Source organism: Panonychus citri, unplaced genomic scaffold, assembly GCF_014898815.1.
Source record: "Panonychus citri isolate SS breed McGregor unplaced genomic scaffold, ASM1489881v1 Contig00140, whole genome shotgun sequence".
Classification (NCBI taxonomy): Eukaryota; Metazoa; Arthropoda; class Arachnida; order Trombidiformes; family Tetranychidae; genus Panonychus; species Panonychus citri.
Window position 1 is genome coordinate 36,651 of NW_026515545.1, and position 17,286 is coordinate 53,936.

At 33.3% G+C, this 17,286-nt stretch overlaps 1 protein-coding gene across 1 annotated transcript; it reads right to left on the minus strand.

Moving 5' to 3' along the window:
* Positions 1 to 14,321: 14,321 nt before the first annotated feature.
* Positions 14,322 to 17,203, minus strand: LOC128394566 (uncharacterized). The gene is made up of 5 exons (XM_053354900.1): positions 16,484 to 17,203; positions 16,047 to 16,352; positions 14,977 to 15,845; positions 14,688 to 14,905; positions 14,322 to 14,606 (listed from the first exon to the last, which is right to left on the minus strand). Exons 2-5 carry the CDS (start codon positions 16,093 to 16,095, stop codon positions 14,507 to 14,509), a joined length of 1,236 nt encoding a protein of 411 aa, XP_053210875.1. The 5' UTR covers positions 16,096 to 16,352; positions 16,484 to 17,203; the 3' UTR covers positions 14,322 to 14,506.
* Positions 17,204 to 17,286: the final 83 nt, after the last annotated feature.

Sequence of the window (17,286 nt, forward strand, 5' to 3'; positions counted from 1 at the left end):
ATCTCTAATATTTTGATGGTCACTAAGTCCAAGGGTGACCAGTCTATTTACTAGAATGGTCAAAATTGTCTAAGTAACAATAAGGAGGCAAAACTGGATCACTATTCAATTCATACAGAGTGTATTGATTATACTGTTGATCATCATTATCCACATCATCATCATTATAATCTCAATCGACTATTGTTATTATTTTTTACTTCTTGTTGAGTAACTTAATATAATCATCATGAGGAGATGATGACGATAATAATAATGAATCTAATATTAGGTTATCATGGAACAGGAAAAAACATTGATTATTTCAGTCAATATGGTTTTGACTTTTGTCTTGTTGTTTACATTCTCATTGATAATCAGTAAATGGTCACAATTATTTTATGGTCAGTTAATTTCACCATCAAAACGAGTGCTGAGTCAAATAATTAAAAGGAGAAATGATGACCATTGGGATAAAGTTCTGGAAAAGTTTTGACCACTGAGAGTTTGACCCTGAACTTTTCTGTTTCATTATTAATGTTAGTTACAATTTTTTCTAATTGTCTTACGGAAAGAGTTTATTTTCATTTAATAATTAAATAAATTCTACAATGATTCCAAAATGAATATCATGTTACGTTTAAAAAAATATCTCTACGATCATAACAAACTTATGGATCAATAATGACCTTTTTTCGCTTCGTTAGATTTTTTTTATATTAATTTAACTGAATTAGAGCCTTTTTTGCACAATATAGTATTAATAGTTGAATTCATTAAATAGAGTAAATAATGACAATAAAGATGACGATTTAGATATCAAATGATCATTTGATGCTCATGAAAATCAATTGAAATTCTAGAAGATGAAGTTTCTACTTAGTCTCTCGGTTGTCAAACAGAGATATTCAGATAACTATACTCAATGTGTTCAATTTGAATTTGTAATTTTAGACAAAATTGTAACTTTTTATCATGTTTTCCCATTTAAATTGCTTCAGAATTTGATCCCATGCATCCCTATTGAAAAGCGATAGATGTACAAACAAAACATCAAGATAATAGTTCATGTATGTTACATGAACTTTAACTTGAATTGGAATTGGATTTTGATGCATCAGGTTATCATCATGTTCCATTGACCGTAAACATAAAAATAATATTGCTCTTTCATCATTCAATAGAAATTCTAACTACCATTCAAATAAAATATCATGATGCGATCTGAAGATTATCCATCGTTGGTAATACAGCAATGAGACAATTTGATTGTTATTTTAACTTTTGCACTTGGAATCAAATTACATACGTTGACAGGCAAGTTATAAACTGAACTGGATCAAATCCCATGTCTGATCATCTTCCATGGTTAAAATCACGATTCATATTTCAAGAAAAACTTTGATTCAATATTCAGATAAAAAGATAGTAAATCAAATTGGAATAAGAAATTCAAATGAGAAAAAAGTTTCATCTTTTTTTAGCTCATGAAATCTTGGCTTATCAATTTAGCTCCTTTTGAAACTTGTAATTTATAAATCAATCAATCACCTCATCATAATGTTGAAACTGTAATCACAGTCAATATTTAGTGTCATTGATTGTCACCTATCAATTTAATAACCAATTTACCTGGAAGGCTTTTTCTATCACTGAAACTCAATCATCGAATTGCTGAAATAACTCATGACAAAGTCTCATGGTGATTGAGTATCAAGGTAACAGGGATAATGTGTCCTGAATGAAAACGCAAATTAAGGCCAAATTTTCCGTCGGAAGTGCGTTTTACGCGAACGGTGAAAGTTCAAACGAAGAAATAATTTCATATTCAGAATTGGTGTTTTCTTTTGGATCAGCAATCGTACTTTGTATGGAGGCCATTTCTCTAGCAAAACGGATCATCAACTGTAAGATTAATCGTTTTAACTTGAGTTGTACTACTGTTGATTGTTTATAATTAAATGGTAGTAATTAGTATCATGGAAATGTTTCATTCTGTTTGCATTTCTTTGATTGTTAACTTTTAGTTTTCTACGATGAATTTTAATGAGATTTTGATACTCAATTGTTTGAATTAATTTATTTACATTTAGTATCACAATTATTTTTATCAACATGACTGATGAATGAATCCAAGCCTAACAATTAAATACTAATTGTTATTTTAATTGTAACTGAGACAACTAAAAGTGGAAAATTCTTTGAATTGTCTTGTATAATGATTACTTTTAATTCAGTTCTTCATTCATTTTCATTACGTTCAAAAACGTTACGATTTGTTGATTTCATTCGTTAATCATGTCGATTATCTTCAATTTAGATGATCAATGGGTGATTATCATGTAATCATCAAGGTGAATAATGATGAAAAAGGTATTTCTTCATGAGAAGAATAATTTATTTGCAAATTCTTTCTCGAATTAACTTTAGAAACATTTACTTTTCAAAGTGTTTCTGTTTCCATAGGTGTAAACAAATTTAACTCAGTTAAATTGTCTATTTGTTTAGCTCAACTGTTGTAAATCGTAAAGTATTATTCAGATAATAATAAATTTCAATCAAATTTAGAATCTGGACAATCAGTAAATTGCAATCAATAATTTAGATGTGACCTCTTCATCCCTCAATTTAAATTGAAAAATATTGCTTATTTTCATTGGTCATTCATGATTCCCTTTGCTGTTAAGTAAATTACTCAGACAATCAGATAATCATGATGCATGATTTTGATCATTTCATTGATCAAGAGGTAACAGAACTGAGAGAAATCAGATATCTGAATAATGCCCATGTAAAGTTCTGAGTTCAGCTCCTGACAAACACAAAATGTCACATCAATTGTGCTCATACAAGTACTAATCTGTCAAATTGACAATTATACACTCGATATTGTCAAGATAACTCTGACAATTAAAACAAATTGTTTAACTAGAATTAAATTTAACCAACTGGTTAAAAAAGCTTCTTTTCTCGATCTCTAATATCATTTACAATTCCGAGTTTCCAACTAATAATATGTACTAATGCTGAATCAAGAATTGTCTCTAAATTAGAACAGATAAAATTAATATTAATCGATGGCTACTTTTCTACGTTGATTCGAGTTTTCGTTACAATTAAATAATTTATTTCGGTAGATTGTTAATCGTCTTTCGAGTTCGAAACAAACTTTATACAACCTCAACAGTCTCGAACTTTTTTTCCTACAGCTCTTCAATTCTGAACTTCTCACTTATTAAGTATTCGACTTTTTTTTGGATAAAATTGTAACGATAAATTTTACCTCTTCATCATTTAATCAAGTTCCGATATATTAACATCCTGTCAAACCCTTATTTAGAACACTTCCTATTATTAATTACCATTGATTACTTTTCCTTTGTTAATTAACTAAATATGGTCAACACCATATTTAGACTATTCTTTTTCTCATTAATAACCAACAAAAGGTGAATCAACGTTTATCTCCCGATTCACTCATAGCTCCCTATCATCTAGTATAAAAGAACGAACCAATGTAATAGAATTAACTCAGTTCATCAGGATCAACAGTATCAACATAATTATCAGTGTTAACCAACATTTAATTGTAACCATCAACTTATTGAATTCATCATTAATAAATATAACCTTAAAATTATATCATTGTGTTTGTTTTCAACTAAGTCCGCTCGGTAACGTTACATTTGGTGGCAGCGGTAAAAGCAAACGTTTGCGAAATTTGCTATCAGTTTACCCGTGAGCAGTTCGTTGATCAGTGTTTTTTCGAATCGGTTAACTTCGGTTAGACTACATTCGTGTTGTGAATATAATCTATTACTTTAGATTATCATTCCTTGGACGGCGGTGAAGTGTGACATTCGTGTTGTGAATTCAACTCACCCGGTTACAATTCTGGTGCAGATTGTAAAATCTTTTCATTTCATTTATAAAATTTGGTTTTGAACGTAAACTGGTTGAAAATGCAGAACACCAGTGCTGATTACGCTTCAATGGATTTAAACGAGTTTACGAGAACTCTGAGAATGTTTGCTGAATCAACCCGATCCAACAATCCACCTCAAGTTAGACCGTTTCTTGGCTCACAGGCATGTGACATTTATGATTGGTTATCTGAATACGATAACAAGACTTCAGCCTCAGGCTGGGATGATGCTACTAAGTTAAGTAAGCTTTCTACTTACTTAATGGGATCAACTCTTTCGTGGTACCAAATTATGAAAGAAGGTAATAAACTACCATCAACTTGGCCCTTAATGAAAAAACTTCTTTTGGAAACCTTCAACCCATCAGAACAAGAATTGGAACTTGCTATTCAAATGTTAAAGCAACGAGAAGATGAAGATGTTATGGCTTATATTGAACGGTCAATTCATCTCTGTCATCGAGGGAAAATTGGACTCAAGGATATAATAAACAAGATTCTTGTTGGACTACAGCCATTATTACTTGCTGAATTAGGATCGTTAGTAGCTCAACCGATTACAACGATTGAAGAACTCAACAAAAGATTGGTCGAAGCGCAAAGAATCAGACGAATTCGAAACGAAGAACTAAAGTATTACTTCCAATCTTCTAATCACATTAACTCATCCTATGGCAACCAACAACTACCAAGATCAACTCCTTCATCAATGGCAGTAATATCAGCAACCAATCCCGAAAAATCTGATCTTGCAGAAATATTAAATAAAATAAAGGCCATCGAAGCTTGGATCAGTACTAATGATCAGAATAAACGGGATCGTACACGAATTGAGTGTCATTATTGTCACAAGTTGGGACACATGAAACGTGATTGTAGACAAAAAAGAAACGATGACGAGAAAAGACGAAGAGACCGATCTCAATCTCCATCAAGAGATTATCGTCAGTCTCAAGATATCAGAAATCGTTCTCCAACACCACACCCAGAAGGAAGAAGATCAAGTTGGGATAATCGAGATAATACCCCTCGTCAAAATAACAATGGCCCAGCTGCATTTGCGCTAAAAACTAATAATACTAATCAAGAAGACGAATCCGAAGCTATTGGACATCTCACTCCATGTTCTGTGGTAATCAAAGGTATTCCCCTGAATGGCTTAGTCGATTGTGGATCTCAAGTTTGTTTGATAAATAAAAACGTGGCTGAAAAATTGAACATTCATCTTACACCTTCCCCATCTTTCCAAGCAACTAGTGTTAATGGTGATCAAGTCCAAATCTTGGGAAAGGCTAGGATCGATTTAAGTATCATCATCAACGTAGAAAAGAGAACGAGTACTCTAATCGTCTTTGCTGTTGAATCAATCCCAAAAGATGCTGATATACTAATTGGCTCTAATGCTCTTTATCGGCTTAGCATCAACATCAGTGGCTCACGAAAAACCATTACATTTGAGCCAAGTGAAGGTAAACTTCATCTCAGTGAAAATTTAATCCTTCCACCTAGATCACAAACATTCACAACTGTGTCAACTGAAAATAAAGACTTTCGATCTAAAGGAACTTATATGGTTTACACACCTGATAACGTTTTCGAAAAGAACAAATTGTTAATAGCTAATAGCATTGTTACTATTAGACAAGGAAAAGCTGATGTTGAAGTTTGTAATTTCAGTCAAGAACCGCTGAGCTTATCACCAGGAACCGTTATCGGTACTTACGAGCAGAAAAGCAATGAAGATATTGACAACTCTAAGTCAGAAGATGATGCTAACACCAATCGAGGAATTTTAAGTGCTCAAAAGGTAAAGAAAGATGAAGATTTAACATGTGAAATAAAGTACTTCGATGGTAAAGTCAAAATTGGAACACAACTCGATGAACAACAAAAGAACCAAGTCATCAATTTGTTGAACGAGTATCGTGAAGTTTTTGCATTGAAACCCGAAGAAATAGGTCGAACAACCCAGTTTGAACACCATATTGACACAGGTGATTCTAAACCTATTACACAAGCTCCTTACCGTACATCACCAGAAAAGCGAGAAATAACAAATAAATTAGTTCAAGAACTAATTGATACATCCATCATACAACCATCATGCTCACCATGGGGTTCACCGATTGTTCTAGTCAAAAAGAAAACTGGTGATATGCGTTTCTGTGTTGACTACCGAAAGTTAAATGCCATCACGAAGAAAGACATCTACCCTCTACCTAACATCAGTGATGCTTTGGATTACTTGAGTGGAGCCTGCATTTTCACTAGTCTAGATCTCAAGTCTGGATACTATCAGATTGGTATAAAAGAAAGCGACAAAGAAAAAACTGCTTTTGTTACACCAGATGGAACTTACGAGTTCAATGTTATGCCCTTTGGATTAACTAATGCTCCTGCTACATTTCAACGCTGTATGGACGTTATCTTGTCGGGTCTTAAGTACAATGCTTGCCTTGTTTATCTCGATGACGTTCTCATCTTCAACAAAACATTTGATGAACACCTTGAAAGTCTAAGAAAAGTTCTAGATCGCTTTATCCAAGCAGGTTTAAAGTTGAATCTTTCGAAGAGTATGTTTGCTTTACCAGAAGTGACTTATCTTGGTTACAAGATAAGTAAAGATGGACAATATCCCGAACGGTCAAAAATTGATGCAGTAGCAAAAATGAAGGTTCCAACAACTGTTAAGGATGTTAAATCATTTGTTGCGTTTTGTAGTTATTATCGAAAATTCATCGATGGATTCGCAACTATCGCGAAACCGTTAACATCTTTAACAAAACAAGACGTACCTTTTGAATGGAAAACAGAACAGCAACAAGCTTTTGAAAAATTAAGAGACTCTCTTATTCAATCACCTGTTTTAGCTCATTATCAATCTGATCTACCTATTGAGCTAAGAACTGATGCTTCAGGGACTGGAATCGGTGCAGCTCTTCTTCAAAAACATGACAATGGTTGGAGACCAGTTGCTTATGCAAGTAGACAATTGGATAAGTGTGAGGAAAATTACAGCATTAGTGAACAAGAATGTCTGGCAATTGTCTTCGCTGTGGAAAAGTTCAGAAACTACCTAGAACATAAACAGTTCACTGTTATAACTGATCATTGTGCTCTTTGCTTTTTACAAACAAAAGCTAAACTACCAAGACGCTTGATACGGTGGTCATTACTTCTTCAAGAATTCGATATGACGATAGTGTATAAAAGTGGTAAACATCATGCTGATGCTGACTGCCTAAGTCGTTATCCTGTAGATTTACCAACAAACATGGATGAATTTGAAGATCGTGTACACTGTTTCTCAGTTTCATGTGAACTAACAACTGAAAAAATAAAAGGTGAACAAGAAAAAGACTCTCTGTGCCAAGAGGTCATGTTCAATTTAAACCGGATAGAAGAACTATCAAATAAAAAAAGAAAACGATTTGAAAAATATGTCAACAACAACGGAATCTTATACAGAAAAATTTGGTTTCAAGGAAAAGAAAGTAAAGTGATAGTGGTTCCCAAATCACTAAGAAAAATAATTTGTGAAATTAATCATGACTCTGTCTTTGCTGGCCATCAAGGGATTACTAAAACCTACGAAAAGATAAGAAACAAATTTTATTGGCCCGGAATGGTATCATATATAAATAATTTTGTCTTATCGTGTCTCCCGTGTCAAACGAAGAAAAGTCCACATTGTGGAATGAGTGGCAAATTGGTACCATCTACAGTAACCAAACCGTTTGAACAAATAGCCATCGATTTAATCGGTCCACTACCACCATCAGGAGGTAAAAAGTACATTATCGTCGCAATAGATTGTTTCACCAAGTATGTAGAAACAACTGCAGTATCTTCACCTTCTGCTCAATGTACTGCTACTTTTATAATCAACAACATCTTTTGTCGATATGGTACACCTGGAACTCTTTTGTCTGACCAAGGGACGAATTTTACGAGCAAACTTTTGGCCGATATAAATCGATCATTGTCCATCAGGCATAAACGAACAACGGCTTACCACCCGCAAACCAATGGACAAGTTGAAAGAGTGAATGCTACTCTGAAAAACACACTTTCAATGTATGTCAACGCATTCCACTCCGACTGGCATAAGTATTTACCGTTTGCAACATTTGCTTATAACTCATCTTATCATTCAGCTATTCAAATGTCACCCTTTGAATTACTATTTGGAATGAAACCAACAACACCGGAAGATTACAACATCCCAGTTGATGATAATCACGATGCTGAACAACGAACTCAGTTTGTTAAAAGCAAATGGCCTGAGATAAGACAAATGGTACAAAATCACTTAGATTCTGCTAGGAGTCGTTATACACAAAATTATAATGAGACACATGATGATAACGAATTTCAAGTTGGCGATCTTGTCCTAGTTTTATTTCCCAATCCAACACCCGGACTTGCAAGTAAGTTCTGTCATAAGTATCATGGTCCTTACAATATCATCGAAAAGGCTGGCCCATTGGTATACACGGTAAAGGAAATAAACTCGAATTCTAAACCAATTAAAGTGAATATCCAGAGACTAAAAAGATACTTCTCTAGAGAAGTAGAAGAGAACGAAAACGACGAAAACAACGAAACACTTCCAGTCACCCCAGTTTTTCCCGAATCAGATAAAGAAATTGGACAAGAAGAAGAAACCGAGTTAATAAACACGTTATCAACAGATAAATCAAACTCTAGTCTTAGCCAATGGTTCGATACTCGAGAAAGTTTTGATCTTTTTAGAGATAATGAAAGACCAATGACAAGTACTCCTGCCAGACCTAATCCACCGGGAATGCATTTGTGTCAAAACTCGACATATGATATCAATAGTCCCAGAGTTTGGCGAGAAAAATGTCAATACGAACCAGAAGTTTCGACTTCGACAACTGACTGCTCAGACTGTGGAAAACCCCTTCCACCATGTTTAGGTGCTATTAAAAAACGAGTAAGATTTGAGCTCTCAAACCGGTCAGGAGAATCGACAGAAGTGACAGATCAAAGTGACAACAGAGATGCTGATTATGATCAACCAAAAACAACTTCTAAAGTTATAAGAAATGAGCCTGTAATAACAAGATCAAAGAGTAAAACAGGTTTACCACTAGTGTCTATGATCTTAACATCACTTCTTTGTATCATGCCTACATCAGCTAACTTTCACCCAGTAAATCCAATTACATGGAGACAATCAAGTAGACCTGTTGTTCAGTCAGAAGGTGAAATTCATGCATTCGTTACCGTTAAAAACGTTTGTGAGACCATGGCATCAGAAATTCATGTTCCTGTTCTACAACGTGATAAATTTAAATCTTGGTGTGATGCTATGTATGAAAAATCGATCATCAATCCAATTAAGAATCATTGTGTGATGCAACAGAATAAAGTAGAAAAAAGAGCTGTTATAATCACAGCAACAATAATAGGCGTTGCTATGGCTGGAATAGGCGTCACCGCAGCTCTTACTCACCATGGTTATCAGATTCAAGAACTTCAAGAACAATTACCTAAACATAAAGTAATAATGGAAGAAATGTCAAAAGTTATCAATGATCTACAATACTCATTGAATAAACACTCATCTGTGATTAACAATAACACCAAACGGCTCGATAACTTGGAAACAAATCTTCTACACACTATTTTAACTACATCTGGAATAGCCAACAGATTTGAATCACAACGAATCCAGTTGAACGACATCTTTAAACAAATGCAAATCCACAAGGTCAGCAGTCAAATGTTCTCGTTCCTCAATCTTTCAGCGGAGGAAGAATTTAGATATCCTCACGAACTCATGTCAATAGACAAGTGTTTATTCGATACAAAGAAACACGAATTACATCTTCCCTTACATGGATTCGAAAGAAGCTATCGATACTTTTGGCTGAAGCTGATCCTTTCTGGCTACGAGTAGATAAAGAAAAATGTATTAGATATGTTGGTCCTAAATTTGTCCTCAACGACAAAATTTCAAAAACTGTTTGTCGAATCCAAAATCAGGCATTACAGATGGGTCCCATTATAATCACCAAGAACTTTAATTGTGACAAAGAAATTTTAGGCATAGATAACTTTTGGAAACCGAAAGAATGCCCTGAAGGAATTGATAGTGATCTACAAATCAAAATCAAATCAGAAAAAAGATTAGTCTACTGTTACGGACATTCCATCATAATGGCAAATAAGAACATGAGCTGTCCAAATTTGGTATTCTCATTTCCTTCTACTCTTCCATTAACAATAGACAATGAAACTTTCGACTACTATCGAATCTATCATTCAGCCAAATTAGAACAAATTCCAGCTGATGCCGAAACAATTAATCATTTCCTTTTTGCCGGACAAACTCACACTCAGCTCTTAGAAATGGTTAAAATCTCTAATTTTGATAAATCATTCATTGCAATCGTTCAAAGCAATCCTTTTACAAGTACTATTGCTTTCATCATCATCATCACAATCTTACTAATATTCATATACATCATTTACAAGAATTATCAGTTACTTCTCAACAAAATAGTGTCCTCAGATAAAAGAACAAACCAAAACGTCACTAATTTGGAAGACATGGAAATGCAACAAATCTATGAAACACCAGAAGTAACAGATGATCCATCTTCACAACCAAGTCAAAACAAGACAAAACTAAAACTTCTCTTCAGATTGAAACATGAAAACCCTGAAAATTAAGGTCATTTTTACAAATTTATAACTCCGCCCTCGCTAACTTTAAAAATCAACAAAAATAGATTTACATAGTTTAGACCTTACCATATCAGAAAATATATAATCTTTGATAAAATCGACGCGGGTATGACGGGTGGTCAAAACTCGAACACCTAAACCAAATCACAAATCACAGTTTTGATCAACAATCATCACCATTTATCCAATCATTTAATTCAGTTTTTGCTCATTCCTAAAACTAAAACATAGTGATAGTGGTATAGTAGGGTACTGTGAAAATACACTCATAAAAAAGTGAACTTTAATGAATATCGTAAAATATGAATGAAAAGACTAGCCAACGTGAGCCAAAACAAAAAAAACGCGGTCAGAATAATCCATATACCAGTCTAAAATGTGAAAGTTTATCTTCATCAAATTGGCGACCAACATCTTCTGAGACTAAGATTCCAAAAGATCCACGACTTTGTAAAGACAATTACTGAAACAAGAGCCTGTTTCATCTTCTCTTTATCAACTCCTCCCTTTCATTTTGGAAATCTTAGGAAATCACCCAAGCATCACAAAAAGATGCTCTATCAAATTAAGTGTTCCATAAAGCTGTATCAATTGGTGCCCGCTGGTGCTGACAGGTCAAAAAAGGATTTTGTTGATAATCAATGAAACAAGGGACTGTTTCAGCTTCTAGTCGAGGGAAATGTAACGATAAATTTTACCTCTTCATCATTTAATCAAGTTCCGATATATTAACATCCTGTCAAACCCTTATTTAGAACACTTCCTATTATTAATTACCATTGATTACTTTTCCTTTGTTAATTAACTAAATATGGTCAACACCATATTTAGACTATTCTTTTTCTCATTAATAACCAACAAAAGGTGAATCAACGTTTATCTCCCGATTCACTCATAGCTCCCTATCATCTAGTATAAAAGAACGAACCAATGTAATAGAATTAACTCAGTTCATCAGGATCAACAGTATCAACATAATTATCAGTGTTAACCAACATTTAATTGTAACCATCAACTTATTGAATTCATCATTAATAAATATAACCTTAAAATTATATCATTGTGTTTATTTTCAACTAAGTCCGCTCGGTAACGTTACAAAATGGTTCACGATTCATGAAGACAAACGATTAAATGAAATACAATCATTTTCTGTAATTTTAATCAATCATGCAATCAAATTTGTCTGACAATTTATTCTGAATTTGTGCTAAGTTGATCAGGTATGCAAATTGTTTTCTCATTTGGTGTCAATCAAATGTGATTTTTTTTTCAATCTCGATTTTAATAATCAATTAGTATGACAATAGACTAAAAATTAGAGTACATATTAGACTCACTAGACTATCATTACTTCAGCCAGTTAATCATTTGAAAAAAGTATTTTCTGCGAGATGATTAAGCAAACAATTTATATGAATAGCTGAGTCTCTTTATTCATTTCTCATATTAAACCCTCAGGCAATATTCAGATTTACATGTTATCACTTTACACTAATGTATAATCACCATAATAATCATCAGTGAATATGGACTGAAATGAAAATGAGAAATAATCAGTTTCCATTGGAAATCAGTTTCCACCATAGTTACCTTGATTCACTTTCATTGTATTAAATATCATTATCTTATCAAATATTATATATCATCAACTGAGTAAGTTATTCAATTCAGTAAATTTGCAGACATCATGATTTTCAGTAGCAATTCATGTAACTCCATTACTGTATTAGAATATTAAAAGTTAACTTCAACTCTACATTCCCATGAAATAAATCATTACATTCAGATATTATTATCATGTTAACCATCATCATGATTATTATTATGTCGGAATGTATATCAATCCATTTAATGATGTTCTCAAAATTGAATTGGATTAACTTAATGGTCGATTCATTCATGGTTATGATTATATATATATATTTAAGCGGGGATGAGAATTGAACAGAATGTTCCTTGTAAATCCTGAATTTCCTAATGAACTTTACCAGAATAGTTTTTCAATCTTTCCACTTGAATAGAAACTCATTATTTATATTTGAAACAACTCTCACCACCTACAGGGAGTTGAATTTATATGAATATTTTCATGATTAAAATGTTGTTTATCATTTTTATACCTCATGATTATCCTTTTTTTTCAGTAGGTAAAACATTTTAAACCAATTAAATACAAACATTAACATGGTTAAACTGACAGAGATAAAAATAGTTAATCATTCCCAGTGGGTGACGATTCATAATCAAACAGTTCATATCGTTTGCATGATTATTATCACCATGAAATCCATACACAGATAATAAAAGCCATTAGATAAAAATTAAAGACACCAATTGATTGTGATATTACTAAATCATTTGACAGAATTGAATATCCATCATGATCAATTGGTGATCTATGGATGATGGTGATTAGTTTAATCCGAGGGATCAACTATTAATATTATCTGAAAGGTTGAATAAAAGTATCAGATTAAAAATCTCATTGAGATTTTCCATCAATTGCAACAATTTAAAGCTCGTTAACGATCAATTATCAATCAATCAATGAGATAATCTTAATGATAATCAGAAAACAACATTCGGTAAGATTGGAATGAAACAGTTAATGACATTTGATTATTTCTTTTTCTTGTCACAACCCATTTATATCTTTTTTTAAACTTTAATCTTAATCTTAATCTTAATCTTTTATATGGTCACTATTCCCTCATAATTATTGCTTTCGGCTATTTAGATTATCTCATGTACTTCCTACTCTCTTTATTCAGTTAATTGGTTTTGACTCTGATAGAAATGTCACCAATCTGATTTACTTAGAAAAAGATGAGATTAACAGAAAAGATTGTGTTTGATCAATAAGATAGTAGCTGATAATCATCATGATCATTTGAATCGTTTCATTGAGCTACTACATGGATAATTTATCAGAAAAAGAATAAAAAAAACCCGGAAAAGTAAAGAATCATCAACGTTTACATTTGATAATATTAATAGAAACTCAGATATTACATTGGATTAAATGAAAAAGAATTTGAAAAAAAAAGAAATACAAGATGATTTTCTTGTTATTCTCATGAATAAATAAATTGCTCTTTTAATGAACATTGAGATTTCTTTGTATAAGTTTATGGTCAAGGTGAAGGTCAAGTCTTTATTCATCTTCATCTTCTCTCTTTTCTATCTCTCTCTCTCTCTCTCTCTCTCTCTCTCTCCTCTCTCATCATCTTCTTAATCCACACTCAGTCCAACCCCCTCCCGATCTCTGGATCAATCAAGTACCAGGTATGAAGAGACCGGTCTTGGCCCGTCTTCTTATTGACCTTAACTGCCCAGAGGTTTTAAAGAAACCAAATACCTCAATGATTACATGTGGTCAATAATTTTCATTCCCAATGGTTGAGCTTCAGTAAATTTTAATAGTCAATTTAATCACCATTGTGTGATTAGAGTAAATTTATCTCATTTTCATGGGTAATTAGCTGATTGCTATGAATTGGAAACACAATAGTTAACCAAGAACTGAATAACCAAAGTTTCACTTAAAACTGAATTTCTCATGCACCACAAATGAAAATGATACACTCTTTGAATTAATAACACAAAATAACCAATAATTATCAGTTAATTGTCATTCAATTAAGTTTACGTATGAATTGGTAAAAAAAAATTAACTACAGAGATCATCTTGATATTGTTATGTTGTTAAACATGTTGGTTTTTATTGAAATTGAATTGATAATGAAAGTGAGTTGAGTTGATTAGGTGAAAATTGTAATAATTTAATCAAACGATGACCCGTTATTATACATCCTGTGCAAGTAAATTATTACCTGAGGTGGGTTAAGGTGGGTTAAGGTGGGTGATTGTGATGATTGATTAACCACTGAACGGTCTGGCAGTGGTTGATGAAACCAAAGTTGATCTCATTCGGTTCATGAGGTTGGTAATGTCGGTTGTGATTCGGTTAACTCGAACTCTGTGAATTTTGAAAGGAAACAAAGTTTTATTAGTTTGTTGTTGACTTAAATTGTTGATCACAATCAATCAGTTTATTTACCTTAAACTTTCAAAGAAAGCGTTGCTTGGATAGCCAGCAGTTCCTGAGCCATCGTCAGCGGGTGGGGCAGAAGCTGAAGATGCAACAGCTTGAAGGGCTCGAAGTCGATTCTGAAGACGTTGTAAATTGTTTTGTACTCCTCGTAAATAGGATCTCATTGATCGCATCATAGCGGCGGTCATGTATCGTCGATTGGCCATCAAATCTTCAATTGATTGCTATTGATTAGATTAGAGGTGGAAAATGGTTAGAAATGAGGAGAAAAGTGATTTAAATGGTCAAGACTTACATCAAGATTGTGAATGGTCATTTCGATTTGATCAACCATACCAGCAATTTGCTCATTTTGACGGGCATCAGTTGAACTGGGCTCAATAGCGGGCTCTTCTGAACCAGCTCCATAAGAAAGTGGACTCAAAGTGGATGCAGCATCATCTTTCAAGTCAGTATTGAGATAACCTTTTATCTGTTGTTCAAGGTCAACAAGTAATTTGGTTGCCTGGTTGATTGGCTCAGCAAGATAAGCTGAAATATCTGAGCTGGAGGATGAAGCAGAGGCGGCAGCAGTTGCTTCAGGCTTAACCTCATCAGCTTTGACAGGAACAACCTTGATGGTTGGTGCAGCGAGAGCAACAGCTACAGGAACAGAATCAGCAACTGGAGCCACTTGGGGTGAATTCTTGGCAACTGAATCCTCTGAAACTCCTGCTGAGTATTGAGATGGAGCTTCAGTTTGAACTTCAGCAACTGATGGCGATGCAACTGGAACCTCAGCAACTTTTTCTGAACTTTCCACTTTCTGAACTTTTTGTACAGTTGAAGATTTACCTTCATCTGATTTACCTTTTTTTACTTTCTTTTCGGGAACTGAATCAGAGATAATTGTTGACACAGTGGCGAGTTTGTCAACTGAAATTTCATCCTGATTAGAGACCACTGGTGATTTTGATTTATCAGCCACTGGCGAGATCTCATCTAAGCCAACTGATGAAACTGGAGCAGCAACTAAATCATTGACAACCGAATTACCTTCAACTCCATCAACTGATGGAACGACAGTTTCTGATTTAGATCCATAGAAAAGGATTGATTCAGTTGATCCACTTGATTTTGATTCAACTGATTCAACAACAGGTCCAGCAACAGGTAAACCATTACCTTAATTGTAATAAGAGAGAAAAAAATTAATCGAATAACCAAAAAAAAACAGTCACCAATTAATTGTAGAAAATTATGTTCAATTAAATATTCCATGTTAATTTCAATTCTAATAAAAGTTGAATCAGTAATCAAGTGACTTATCAATCAACTTGATTCCAGGATTAGATGAAATTATTAATGAATGAATAAAAATCTTACCGATTACAAAAAGAGAAACAATAAAGATTGAGATGATTAATCCTTTCATTTTGATTGAGTTAATTATTGTAACAACACTTTCGCTGATCACAATTGGAAAAAAAATGTTCCCGTTTCAATTGAGCACAATTAAAGTTTTTCAAGTTAACTGATCCCAGAGTGAAGTTTAAATGTAAATGACTTTCACTGGAGTATTTGGTTTCTTTATAACCTGTGGTGGGCAGTTAAGGTCAATAAGAAGACGGGCCAAGACCGGTCTCTTCTTACCTGGTACTTGGTGGATCCACAGATCGGGAGGGGGTTGGACTGAGTGTGGATTAAGAAGATGATGATGAGATAATAGAGAAAGAAGAGAGAAAAGGGAGGAGGTAAAGAGAGAGAGAGATGATTAAAGATCAGAGATGAAGATGAAGATGGAGAATTAGAAAAATACTTACCTTTACTTTCCCCTTGATTCTTGCAAAGAAAATCAATAATCCGGTTGTTTGAGATCATTGGAATGGCCACAAAAGGGCAATACATTTATTCATAAGATTAACAAGAAAAACATCATTTATTATCTTCCTTTTTTATTTCTTTTCGGAACTTTTATCAATCTTCATCTTCATATTTCATTTGATTCTTTTTGATTTTTCCGGGTTCCATTATCATCTTTTTCTAATAAAATTATTCCAATTCTAATGATTGATTCAAATAATCATCAAGATAAATTCTCGGTGAGTCTCTTGTTCATTTAATTAACAGATCTGTTAATCTAAACTTTTTCTAAAGATTGGTGACATTTCTATCAAAGTCAAAGCAATTAATATGAAGGAAAGTAGGAAGAGAATAGGAAGTACATGAGATAATCTAAATAGCCGAGAGCAATAATCATAGTAGAATGGTGACCATGTGAAAGATGAAGATGAAGATTAAAATGGAAAAAATAAAAAAGTAAAAAAGCTAATCAAATGTCATTGATATTTAGCGTAATCACAAAGCTTTTAATCCAACCCTTTTATCTCTCAATTTGAATTATTTTCTTTTCTCAACCCTTTTTAATGTCTGAAGAGGTAAAAGGGCAATGGCTTCCAATTTTATTCGATTACTGAACTTCTTTTTTCTTATATCTTTTTGATTGTGCGTTTCACTTTAATGAGCGGGTTGAGAGATTAAGTTGTACCGGAGTCTCAATACAAGTGGAGTTTCTCGCGCTTTTTCACTAATTTACTTCTTTTATGACACTTGTATTTCTAACTCT

What these genes read in the sequence shown, in the direction of transcription:
- LOC128394566 (XM_053354900.1), bottom strand. Translation starts at nt 16,095, where the DNA reads ATGAAAGGATTAATCATCTCAATCTTTATTGTTTCTCTTTTTGTAATC. An exon ending in TGTTTCTCTTTTTGTAATCG is followed by an intron (nt 15,846 to 16,046) that starts GTAAGATTTTTA and finishes ATTACAATTAAG; the next exon opens with GTAATGGTTTACCTGTTGCT. An exon ending in TGACCATTCACAATCTTGAT is followed by an intron (nt 14,906 to 14,976) that starts GTAAGTCTTGAC and finishes TCTAATCAATAG; the next exon opens with CAATCAATTGAAGATTTGAT.